The 12,476-nt window shown below is 39.3% G+C and overlaps 1 protein-coding gene across 1 annotated transcript in view; it reads left to right on the top strand.

Annotated features, from left to right (window-relative positions):
• Nme8 (NME/NM23 family member 8) overlaps positions 1-9,761 on the top strand; it is a 44,887-nt gene extending 35,126 nt beyond the window's left edge. Inside the window, exons 11-15 of the mRNA XM_055597246.1 lie at positions 5,061-5,205; positions 5,903-6,010; positions 6,866-7,017; positions 8,262-8,406; positions 9,527-9,761. Of these exons, the coding sequence (XP_055453221.1) occupies positions 5,061-5,205; positions 5,903-6,010; positions 6,866-7,017; positions 8,262-8,406; positions 9,527-9,761 (785 nt within the window). The remainder of the gene's footprint in view (positions 1-5,060; positions 5,206-5,902; positions 6,011-6,865; positions 7,018-8,261; positions 8,407-9,526) is intronic.
• The last annotated feature ends 2,715 nt before the right edge of the window (positions 9,762-12,476 follow it).

Genomic DNA, 12,476 nt, shown 5'->3' with positions numbered 1-12,476 from the left:
TTTCTTCAAACAGGTCTTTTACTTGGTTAGAGTCACACCAAGGAACTTTATGTTATTACTGTTATTGTGAGGGATGTTGTTTCCCTGTTTTTTTGTTTTGTTTTGTTTTGTTTTGTTTTTCTGAGCTCTTTTGTCTTTTGTATACAGGAGGGCTACTGATTTTTTTAAGTTAATTTTGTATCCAGCTACTTTGCTGAAGTTGTTTATCAGCTGAAGGAGTTCTCTGGTTGAATTTTTGGGGTCATTCATATATACTATCACAATATCTATAAATAGTGATACTTTGACTTCTTCCTTTCTGATTTGTATCCTCTTGATCTCCATTAGTTGTCTTATTGTGCTAGCTAGAACTTCAAATACTATGTTGAAGTGATATGGAGAGAGGGGGCAACCATGCCTTGTCCCTGATTTCAGTGGGATTGATTCAAGTTTCTCTCCATTTGGTTTGATGTTGGCTGTAGGCTTGCTGTATATTGTCTTTACTATGTTTAAGAATATGCCTTGTATCCCTGATCTCTCCAAGACTTTAAACATGAATGGCTGTTGGATTTTGTTAAATGCTTTTTTGGCATCTAAGGAGATAATCATGTGGCTTTTCTCCTTCAATTTGTTTATATGATGGATTACATTGATGTATTTCCACATGTTGAACCACCCCTGCAAACCTGGGATGAAGCCTCCTTGGTCATAGTGGATGGTATCTTTTATGTGTTCTTGGGTTCAGTTTGCAAGTATTTTATTGAGTATATTTGAATCAGTGTTCATTAGAAAGATAGGACTGAAGTTCTCTTTTTTGTTGAGTCTTTGTGTGGTTTTGGAATCAAGGTGACTGTGGGTTCATAGAATGAGTTTGGTAATGTTCCTTCTGTTTCCATTTTGTGGAATAGTTTGAAGAGAATTGGAATTAGCTCTTCTTTGAAGGTCTGGTAGAATTCTGCACTGAAACCATTTGGCCCTGAGCTTTCTTTCTTTTTTTTTTTTTTTAAGGGAGACTTTTGATGACTGCTTCTATTTCCTTGGAGGATATAAAGCTATTTAATCTATTTACCTGATCTTGATTTAATTTTCTTAAATGGAATCTATCAAGAAAATTGTCCATTTCCTTTAGATTTTCAAATTTTGTGGCATATAGGCTTTTGTAGTAAGACCTAATGATTGTTTGGATTTCCTCAGTGTCTGTTGTTATGTCCTCCTTTTTGTTTCTGATTTTTCTGATTTGGATAGTTTCTCTCTGCCTTTTAGTTAATTTGGCTAAGGGTTGTCTATCTTGTTGATTTTCTCAAAGAACCAGCTCTTGGTCTCATTGATTCTTTTCATTGTTTTTTGTTTGTTTGTTTCGAATTCATTGATTTCAGTCCTGAGTTTGGTTATTTCCAATTGTCTACTCCTCTTGGTTGTGTGTGCTTCTTTTTTTTCCCCTAGGGCTTTTAGTTGTGCCATTAAGTTGCTTGTATGAGTCATCTCAAATGTCTTTCTGGAGGCATTTAGTGCTGTGAACTTTCCTCTTAGCACTGCTTTCATTCTGTCCCATAAGTTTGGGTAAGTTGTGCCTTCATTTTCATTGAATTTTTGGAAGTCTCTGATTTCTTTTTTCATTTCTTCCCTGACCAAGCTGTCCTTGAGTAGAGAGTTGTTTAGTTTCCATGTGTATGTAGGCTTCTTGTTATTTCTTTTGTTGTTGAGGTCTAGTTTTAGGCCATGGTGGTCTGATAGGATACAAGGGATTATTTCAATCTTCTGGTATCTGTTGAGGCTTGCTTTGTGCCCAGGTATAAGGTCAATTTTTGAGAAAGTTCCATGAGGTGCTGAAAAAATGGTGCAGTCTTTTGAATTTGGGTGAAAAGTTCTGTAGACATCTATCAGGTTCATTTTATTTAGGACCTCTGTAATTGTCATTATTTCCCTATTTAGCTTCTGTCTATATGATCTGTCCCTTGGTGAAAGTGGATTGTTGAAGTCTCCCATTATTAAGGTTTTGGGAGCGATGTGTGATTTAAGTGTTAACAATGTTTCATTGGCAAATGCAGGTCCTCTTATATTTGGGACATAGATGTTCAGGATTATGATGTCCCTCTGGTGGATTTTTCCTTTGATGAGAATGAGGTGCCTCTCCTCATCTTTTTTGATTAATTTTAGTTGAAAAATCTATTTTATTAAATATTAGGATAGCTACCCCAGCTTGTTTTCTGGGTCCAATTGCTTGAAAAACATTTTTCTAGCCCTTTACTCTGAGGTAGTGTTTATCTTTGTTGTAGAGGTGTGTTTCTTGGATGCAACAGAATGTTGGATCCTGTTTTTGCAACCATTCTGTTAGTCTGTGTCTTTCTATTGGAAAGTTGAGTCTGTTGATGTTGATAGAAAATAGTGACCAATGAATCTTAGAATACAATGAATCTTCCTTGTATTGTGGAGTTCGTGGTGTTATTGTGTTTTAATGCTTTTAATTCTTTTAATTTTTTTGTTGTGAAGTTATCTATATCCTGTGTTTTCTTGGGTTGGTTGATTTCAATGGATTGGAGTTTTCCTTCTAGTATCTTCTGTAGGGCTGAGCTGCTGTGTAGATATTATGTAAGTTTAGTTTTGTCATGGAATATTTTGATTTCTCCATCTATGTTGACTGAAAGCTTTGCAGGATATAGTATTCTGGGTTGGCAACTTTGGTCTCTTAGAGTCTGCATGACATCTGCCCAGGTTCTTCTGGATTTCTCATTTTCTGCTGAGAAGTCTAGTGTGACTCTGATAGGTCTACCTTTATATTTTATTTGGCCTTTTCTCCTTGCTGCTTTTAATATTTTTTCTTTGCTCTGTAGATTTACTGTTTAGACTGTTACATGTCATGAGGAATTTCTTTTCTGGGCTACTTTTCTATTTGGTGTTCTGCAATCCCCTTGTATGTTTATAGACATCTCTTTAAGTTGAAAAAAATTTTCTTTTATGATTTTCTTTAAAATATTTTCTGGACCTTGGAGCCGGGAATCTTCTTTTTCGTTTATTCCTATTATTCTTTGATTTCATCTTTTCATGGCGTCCTTGATTTCTTGGTTGTTTTGTGTTTGGAACTTTTCTTATTTTACTTTTTCTTTGAGAGATGTATCAATTTCTGCAATTGTATCATCAACACCTGAGATTTTTCTCTTCCATCTCTTGTATTCTGTTGGTGATGCTTACCTTTGTGGTTCCTGATCTTTTCTCTAAGTTCTCCAGCTCCACAGTTTTCTCTGTTTGTGTTTTCTTTATTGATTCTAATTCTGTTTTCATCTCTTGCACCATTTCCTTCATCTGTTTCAATGTGGATTCCTGTCTTTCCACGATGGCCTCTTTTCTTGTTTGTTTGTTTCCTTTCTATATGCCTCTACTTGTGCCTCTACCTGTGCCTCTATTTGTTTGGCTGTACTTGCCTGCATTTCTTTGAGAGCTTTGTTCATTTCCTCTTTATGTGCCTCTAATAACTGGATAAGCATAAATTTGAGACCATTTTCCTGTGTTTCCGATGAATTAGTATATCTGTTGATTTTGGGGGTTGCTGGTGAAGCCACGATGTTCTGATTTTTGTTGGATGTGTTCTTATGTTGACCTCTAGCCATCTGCTTATCTGTAACCTTTGAGATTTGTTCCTGGAGTCTGTACTTTAGACTGGGTCCATCTGTCTCTGGTACCTGGAGTATTCTTTAGTAAGATGAGAGAGGTTCACTGGTTTGAGAGTGGATGTTGGTGTTTCAGCTGTAGCTAAGGGAGGAAGGTCACAGGCACATGTGCACAAGCACAGAAATGTGCATGGAAGTTTGCCTTGAAGGACAGGGTGCTAGAGTGTGTAGATGCCTGGAATGTGGAGCTTACGTGCAGGAGGGGTGCGGGTGCTGGCGCTGTGAGCGCAATGTGCATGTGCAGGTGCCCTGAGTACCTCAGTGGCCTACAGGCCTGTTGTACTGTCTTCCTGGTATTCAGATCTGTCTGGGCTTCAGGAATTTTTTGCCTGGACTCCACTGGTAGACCCACAGAACAGGGGCTTCAATGTTGAGAACACTGTCCCAGTAGCCCATTGGACGGAAGGGATCCGATGTTTGGCTGCTAGTGTAAGGGAGCCTGGATCTGAGGCTCTGTATGTACTCACTTGAAGGTGCACTCACTCACTAACAGGTCTAACTGGAAAACACAGGGTTTCCCCCTGTTCTCTAATCTCAGATTTGGGCCCATAGGGGTGAATGAGAACGTAGGAGATCTGACAGCTCTGTGGTGTCCACTGTTTGACTGCCAGACAGGGAGACCTGTACTTGGGGTAGCCACCTCTGCTGTCTCAGTCACCGAGAATGGAAGCTTGTGCTTGGAGCGATCACTGCCACCCACCCCGGGCAGGGAGGCCCGTGCTTAGGGCAAGGGGATGTGCAGAGGGGTTGAATATTCGCCACTCTCAGTTCCTAGAGATGTCCACAGGTGGATCCAAAATGTCCCACCTCATGGGTCATCCCCTCTTGCCCAGGAAGCCTCAATGTCAATGTTCTGGTTTCAGCTGCCCTTCCACTCACCAATTTTGGAGTTTCAGTTCCTGTGCCCCTCAATTACAGATACACTGGCAGCAGCCATCTTGGATTCTGGTCAGCATGAGATTCCTAAACCTCCAATCCCACCCTCAGTAACCCAATCAGTAAAAACTCAGTAACACCCAGTAGTTCCTCCAACAAAGCCACATCTCCTAATTCTTCACAAACAGTTTAACCAACAAGGAACCAAGCATTTAAATATATGAATCTATGGGAGTCATCTTCATTCAAGCCACCCCATAGCAGCATACACACAGTTCATGTGCAGAAAATGAAATTATATCCTGAAGCTCCTCTGTGTGACTGTTTTAGTATGTGGTAAGAAAATTTCAAACAACAACATTAATGATATATTAAGAAGCACCATTCATCTTGAAACCTAAGAAGCTGTTTATGAAAACTTCACATTTCACAAGAGAGTCAAGTACATAAGATACCTTCACCACATTGCACCACGTGTTGTGCTTATAGCTAGAAATCTGCAAGTTCGAAACTTACTTTGTCATAACTGTTTTTATTCAGATGAAGTTTTGAACATCATTGAAAATGAAGGATTTACCATACTGATGCAGAGGCAAATATCATTATCAGAGGAAGAAGCAAGAACACTGTGCAAGACATATAAGAACGAGGATTACTTTGATAAACTTATATCCTATGTGTGCAGGTAAAGCAGGGATCAGGCTTAGAAAGCGTTCTGATTATTTTCTGTTCATTTCAACCTTTTTAAAGCTTCCTTTTCATTAGACTAGAAAACTTCTGAATTCTTCAAACAAGTTCTTGGTCTATTTCTTTTTCAGTGTTGTTACTGTGCTCGTTCTCTGCTCAAATGTCTGTCTTCTTTCTCTCTCTCTCTAAAATACTGTTAGAGAAAATAATGGGTCCCATGGACATGGACACATACCAGTTTCCAGTTGAGTTGGATGTAGAATTTCAGAGTGAGCAATATTACCAGGTCCAAGCAGAGAACTATTAGAGCCTTTGGGCTGTCTAATTACTGTTTTGAGGGTTTGATAAGCTTTGATATCACACATCCTAGAGAAGAAATAAGATGCTGGAAAGCTGCCTGATAGCTAGTGGAGTAACAGAAATGAAGCTGAAGCAAAAAGCCAGCAAGATTACATAAACCAACCAATGTATGACAGTTTGGAAGAAACCACTCCAAAGAGCTTTTCTTCCTATCTGTTTTCTCATCTCATCTAAGTGTACTCTTGAGTGGATGCCAATATATATTAATGTTGGACTCCTTATAGATCATTTGATACACTGAAGTCAGTTTAACGACACATACTTGTGTCCTCTGGATGTCATTAGCAACTAAGATGTTCTTTCATTAACTATTGGTTTTTTGCTTTTTCTAACAGTGATAAATCTTATGTCCTTGTTCTATTGAGGGGAAATGCTGTGGACTACTGGCAATATTTAATCGGACCCAAAACTGTTGATGAAGCTTTTGTATCTCATCCAGACTGGTATCACTTACATCTTGGCTCCCTACCCTTTTTCATGCAATGCAGTTTTAGTACGAGAGAACTTCTCAAGAAAGCAAGTGTTCCTAGTGGAGTATTTGACTGCCTAGTGTGGAGGTCTGCTCTAATATAAATTTGGAGATAGCCATAGTTTTCCAAGAAGAGCTGGAATGCTTGACTTAGGCCTCGTGTCTCTCTACTTACAGGAAGAACTATCCACCATAGTCACAATTTATGACAAATTCCCATGAGAAAAGTTGTGATCATAGCTTCAATATCTTTAATTGATCATAAGAGCTTTGAAATGTTGATGGGAAAAATCAAGATTAACCTTAACACTACTATACAGAGAACTTTAATCTTACCAAGTGAAGTCTCACAGCTAGCCATAATTTTTTACTACAGGTTTTCCTGCCCTTTATTGTTTCCCTTGGTCATAGCCATTAACAGTGGCATTTAATTGTCCACATATTTTCTTCCCAATGTGTGCTACTCCCTGAAAGGACATTGTATGTCAAAGTCACTAGTTAATTATTTCCTGTTATGCAGTACTTAGATCTGGGATGTGTGTTGTTGCTTGATTTTTTTTTTCCAAACTTAAATAAATAGTGTGATTTTGGGGCTGGAGAGATGGCTCACTGGTTAAGAGCACCGTCTGCCCTTCCAAAGGACCCAGGTTCGATTCCTAGCACCTACATGGCAGCTCACAACTGTCTATAATGCCAATTCCAAGGGATCTGACGCCGTCACACTAATGCACATCAAATAAAATGAAATAAAATTATAAAAAATATTGTGATATTACATGTGATTATTATATTACATTCAATTTTTAACTGAGTTTCTCCCCCCCGATAGTTTGTGTGCACAGTTTGCCACAGAAAGTTTACCTGTCAACCAGTTCTACGGAAGCAGCTCAAAAGCAGCAGCTGAGAAAGAAATAGAGTACTTCTTTCCTCCGCAGAGCACGCTGGCACTGATCAAGCCTCATGTGTCATATGAACACAGGGGTAAGCATCTACTTTATCTTCAAGTCCTGACAGCTTATGTTCTGCTTGATTTGCTCTATATAAGGTTATTCCCCCTGAATTTTCTTATTGGGTTATTAAGTGTTTTTTTTTTCAATTTCTTTTTTATTTTGGCTTTTGTTTCCTTCAATGCTTCTCTTTATTGAATTCAGTCTTCAAATCCTGACTTGTCTCCATTCCTTCACTCTGTTGTATATTTATATTTTCTTGGACGTTATTCAGGCACTTATTTTTAGCCAAGTGGAGTTCAGTGACGTGTTTGTTCATATCTACTTTAAACTCACTGAGTTATTTGGTAAAATTTCTAGTTGTTCTTCTAAATGTTGCCTTCTGGATTCTCCTGTAGGACTAGTGGATTTTAAGGGAAACTTTCTGAAAATGAACTCCTTGGATATTCCAGGGAGCACTGTTTCCTGGCTTGTGGGTTAGGAACCATGCATATTATTCTTTATCATACCATCTTCTCATGATAAATTTACTGGGTCAGCTCAAATTTTGATGTATGCTTTGTACTCTGTTCACCTTTGTCACTTAGAGGGACCCTGGAGGTATAACCTGATTATCTTTGCGAGCAGGAAAGGCCCAATCTTGTTCAGGTTTTCTGTAGATTGGGTCTCACTCACCTTTCTTCCCAACCCAGCACCTCTGAGTGTTTTTTATTTGGTGTAAAAAAAAATACTTTATTTCTTTTTCCCTTTCCCTTTCCCTCTTTCCCAGGCATCATCGCATCTTCCCCCCTCCTCCTCTTCCTTTGTCAGAAAGCTCCAGGTCTTTCAGTTGCTTCCCCTTGGTCTGGAGAATGAAAGCTTCAGCATTCAGGCTGTTGGTGAGATGCGTACAGTCTTCACTGTATTGATGCACCCAGCAGTGCCTCTCGGTGTCAGGCAAGAATGTTCGCCTTGCCTCTCCCCCCAGCACAGATCACACAAGAAATTCGTAGACATTTGGGGCAGAAAGACGAAGCTATGTCTTCGTGCTTAGCATGTCAGCAGACTTCCTTTTCCCTTTGATGCGTCCTCAGTTGATCACAGTGGGGCATCGAGGCTAACGACCTGAAGGTCTTCTGGCTGGGAATTTGGTGCTTTTAGTCTTACACGATTTTGTATATATCAAAATCATTAGATGCAAGTTGAACTCGTGTTTTCCTCTGACATTTTGATTGCCTTGAATATACCACGGACATGGGATGAATGCTCTACAATGGTATTTAATGTTTGTTTCCTTAGTGGAGATCCTAAAGACCATCAAAGAGGCGGGATTTGAGTTGACCCTGCTGAAGGAAATACACCTGCTTCCAGAGCATGCAAACAAAATTTATTTCAAAATAACAGGAAGAGATTTCTATAAGCATGTATTGGAAGTCTTGTCTATGTAAGTTTGGGCAACTACTGACATGTAGTTATTTGTACTGTAGAAGTGGTTCCTGTACATTATAGAAACTGTGGGAGACATAAATTACTTTTTAAATAGTGCTCTATCTAATCTGACTCATGGAGAAACACTTTGTTAGCATTGATAGTTTATTTTTACAATTTCTTCCCCCTTCCTTTCTTATCTATCTGTTCTTCTAGTTGTTTAGTTCTTCATACTACATATAGAGGCTGTCAAGGTTTAAGTTCTTGTTTAGCCAATGCAGAACTATGTTAAAATATTCTTATCTGTAAAATAGAAAGACACAAGACTTGCCTTACAGGAAGTGAAATCAATGAAAACCTGCACCACAAACACCAAGAAAGCAAAGCTCCAGGCAACTTTGTTGTAGATTATGTTGAGAGCTGTTGGTTTAGGTAATATATTTAGAGGATTGTGCAGGCAGAGGCAAAAGAGGTGAAAGGGGCAGGAAGAAGAGTTCAAGGTGCTATACAGAGGACCAAAGTCTCTGCTGACCAACTAGATCTGCCATCTAAGTGGTAATGCAGTGGGCTGAGGACTTATACCAGCCAATCACTGGATAGAGTACATCTTGAGAATAAGGGTAGTCTGGGCAAGGTAGCCTTCTGCAGTGGAGGCAATCCCTATAGGGCTAGACAATGGTTCTCAACTTATGGACCACAACACCTTTCGGGGTCGCATGTCAAATCTCCTGCACATCATATATTGACATTATGATCCGTAGCAGTAGCAAAAGTACAATTATGAAGAAGCAATGAAACAGTTTCATGGTTGAAGGTCACCACATGAGGAACTGTATTAAAGGGCCAGAGCATTAACGAGGTTGAGTACCACTGCACTGGAGACTGAACGGTGAACATAAAGTAAAAGCCTGGGTCCAGGACAATGTTTGTGTGATCCCCAAAATGGTAAAAATGGGAATTCTCTCACATTCATTCTCTAGAATTAAGTTACAGCACCTAAATGACACAAAGCTTGTGAAAAAGAAGAAAATACATGATTATATTGATTAGGGAAAAATTCTCTGGATGTGCCAGAAGCATTCTGTCTTTAGCAATGTGTGGAGGGACCAGCCTTCTAAAAGAATTGCCATTTGCAGGGGCAACTCTATAGTCATGGTTCTGACCAAGTGGAATGCTGTTGCAGAATGGAGACGCATGATAGGCCCCGTAGACCCAGAAGAAGCAAAGCTCATCTCCCCAGGTTGCCTCCGAGCCAAATATGGGGTAGACATTTTGAGAAATGCTGTCCATGGGGCATCTAACCCAGATGAAGCAACAGTCATCATCAATACTATGTTCCCAGAGAATGATCCTGAGAAGGCAGAACACTAGAGTACGTACTATAAAGTATATGCCACTTTAATACATTGTGTTTTCTTTTTTAATTTTATTTTCGAGATTATATCTTTACATTTCTCATATCCCTTTCCTCCCTCCAAACCCTCTCACATATCCACCTCCTCTCTCCTTCAAATTCATGTTTTCTGTTTCAACTAATTGTTATTTTATACACACACACACACACTTTTTCCTAAGTATAACCCGTTTAGTCTGTGTAGTGTTACCTGTATGTGTGTTTTCAGGGCTGACCATTTGACATTGGACAACCCATTGATGTGAGACGAAGTCTCACAGCAAATATTCTGCTCCCTCTTTCACAGTATTTCCTAAGCTTTAGGCTCAAGAGTGTTTTGTAGATGTATCCACTGGGAGTAGGCACCACTACTCTGCATTCTGATTGGTTGTGAAAGTTCCTCTGTCCTTTTTTTTTTCTTTTCTTTTTTCTTTTTTTGATATATGGTGAAGACTACATTTATCTGTGGATATAAAGACAAATGCTTATAGAATGTTGTTAGGGGTTGTGCTGATTTAGTAAATTAGTGGTTGTAGATTCCTCTTCGATAACCAAGACTTCACTACCATCGAGCAGTTAGCGAGGCTTCCATTACCAGGCATGGTTTCCCTCTTGTTAAGCAGATCTTAAATCCAATCAAAGAGTTGTTTGCTGCCAAGGCTGCAGCATCCATCTCTGATGTCTCTGATGTCTATTGGTGTCTACGGACCACACCAATGACTGATATGACATGACCACAGTACAGTAGCGGTATGCTACTTCATGTTAAATACAGAGTAAGAAATGAATGATATTTTTCCATCAAACCTGTTCTTCCTCCTTATGTTTAAAAGCAAAGTTTAAATATCTACAGCATATCTCTAGCTATGTATTTTCCAATAACAAACCTGTGTGTGGAATATTGTCTTAACAGACCTGGTTCAGTGTCCACAAGAAAGTAAGGAAACTGTGAAGTAGAGAAAACCTGTTAGCAAGGTCCTCCAGGAGCAGAAGAGAATACTGTTTGTCTTAGGTTGGTATTACTATTGCTGTGATAAAAAGACTATAACTGAAGCAACTTCGGGAGAAAAGGGGTTTATTTGGCTTACACTTCCACATCATAGGCCATCACTGAATGAAGTCAGAAAAGGAACCCAAGCAAAGCAAAGACATGGATCAGGAGCTGATGCAGAGGCCATGGAGAAGTGCTGCTTATGGCTTGCGCCTCGTGGCTTGCTCAACCTGCTTCCTTAGAGAACCCGGGACCGCTAGCCAGGCGATGGCACCACCCATAATGTCTGGGCCCTCCCCCATCAACTGCTACTGTAAAAAATGCTCTGAAGGTTTGCTTACAGCCCCATGTTATGAAAGAATTTTCTTAATTAAGGTTCTCTCCTCTCAGGTGACTTTAGCTTGTGCCAAGTTGACATGAAACTATCCAGCACACTGTTCCACATTCTATTTAGCCATTAGAATCCAGGATCAAAATACTGTATATAAAAGTAGTTTTGTAAATCAAGGCATGGTTTTACACCCTATGGATGTTCATGTTTTGAAAATATGAATTTTATGTATGGTTTCAGCTATGTTTAAACGAAGTATAATACTTGCAAGCAGATGTAAATCTATTGGGATGACGAGTGAGGGAGTGATGGGAATGAAGCTTCTCAAAAGGCCTACACTCTCCATGTAGCTTCTGTTGAGTGTGAGTTTTTCTCCTAACATTTGTGTTGCCCTTCTTTTATGCCAAGGGCAAGGGGTTTCCATTTAGTATACATGATTCAGTGTTGAACTGGGACATCTGTATGTTTCACAGGTCAGAGGCAGCCAAGTTAAATATTGAAATATACCTGGAAATATCGGTTAGAATTTCAAAGTCAGAAATAAAGACAAGAGAGAGAATGTTTTAGAATTTCCAAGTAGTCACATCTATTTATAAACATAGATAAGCACATAAACGCACACGTACATGAACTCTCTTAATGCTTGCACATAAAAATATGTTGGATGCTTTCTGTCCTATGGAATATTACTATGAGGGTAATATTACAAGTCTCTATCACACATTTAAGACACTTTTTATTTTATTTTGGCTCTTGCTGTATGCTGGGTATACACAATTCTTTATGCTGACTGAGTTCATGACTGCAAGAAGAGAAGGTAGAAAATGCTATGTGTCCTAGAGCAGATGCTTATAGAAAGCAGAGAGGGGGAGAAATGAGGCACAAGTCATCCAGGCAGGACACTTGGCAATCAGCAATGTGAAACATTAGAGAAGCCAGAACTAACTTGGGAAACGTGAGTTTAGGATGGGTGGATGATAAAATGATTCTTAGAAGGCTGCATTGTGCCAGGATTTAATAACTGGCTGCCGCCCTACCAAAGAAAGAAGAAAAGAGATTTTATGGCTTCAGCCACTGGGTAAGTAAGCTAGTCAGTCTCAGAAGATTCAAAACAGAGAAGAGAGTTAGAAACACCATGCATTCTGTGCTGGTCACATTGGGTAAGTGATATCCAGAATTTAAGATAAATCAGGTTATATGAGCTAGGGAGGTTGAAAAGACTCCTGTGTGGTTGATGACACCAACAAAATGATGGAGCATGTGCCTATCCTGCTCTTAGGACATAAGAACATTACCAGAAACTGCTATGAAGAGATTTTTCAGGAATCTTGAAAGTAAAGATTTGTGGGGACCTGAAAAATGATGATTCAT

The sequence above is a fragment of the Psammomys obesus genome, unplaced genomic scaffold (assembly GCF_907164565.1).
Source record: "Psammomys obesus unplaced genomic scaffold, mPsaObe1.curated_primary_1811, whole genome shotgun sequence".
NCBI classification, from domain to species: domain Eukaryota; kingdom Metazoa; phylum Chordata; class Mammalia; order Rodentia; family Muridae; genus Psammomys; species Psammomys obesus.
Note: the sequence above shows the minus strand (reverse complement) of the source record. Positions and strands in the feature narration are given on the sequence as shown.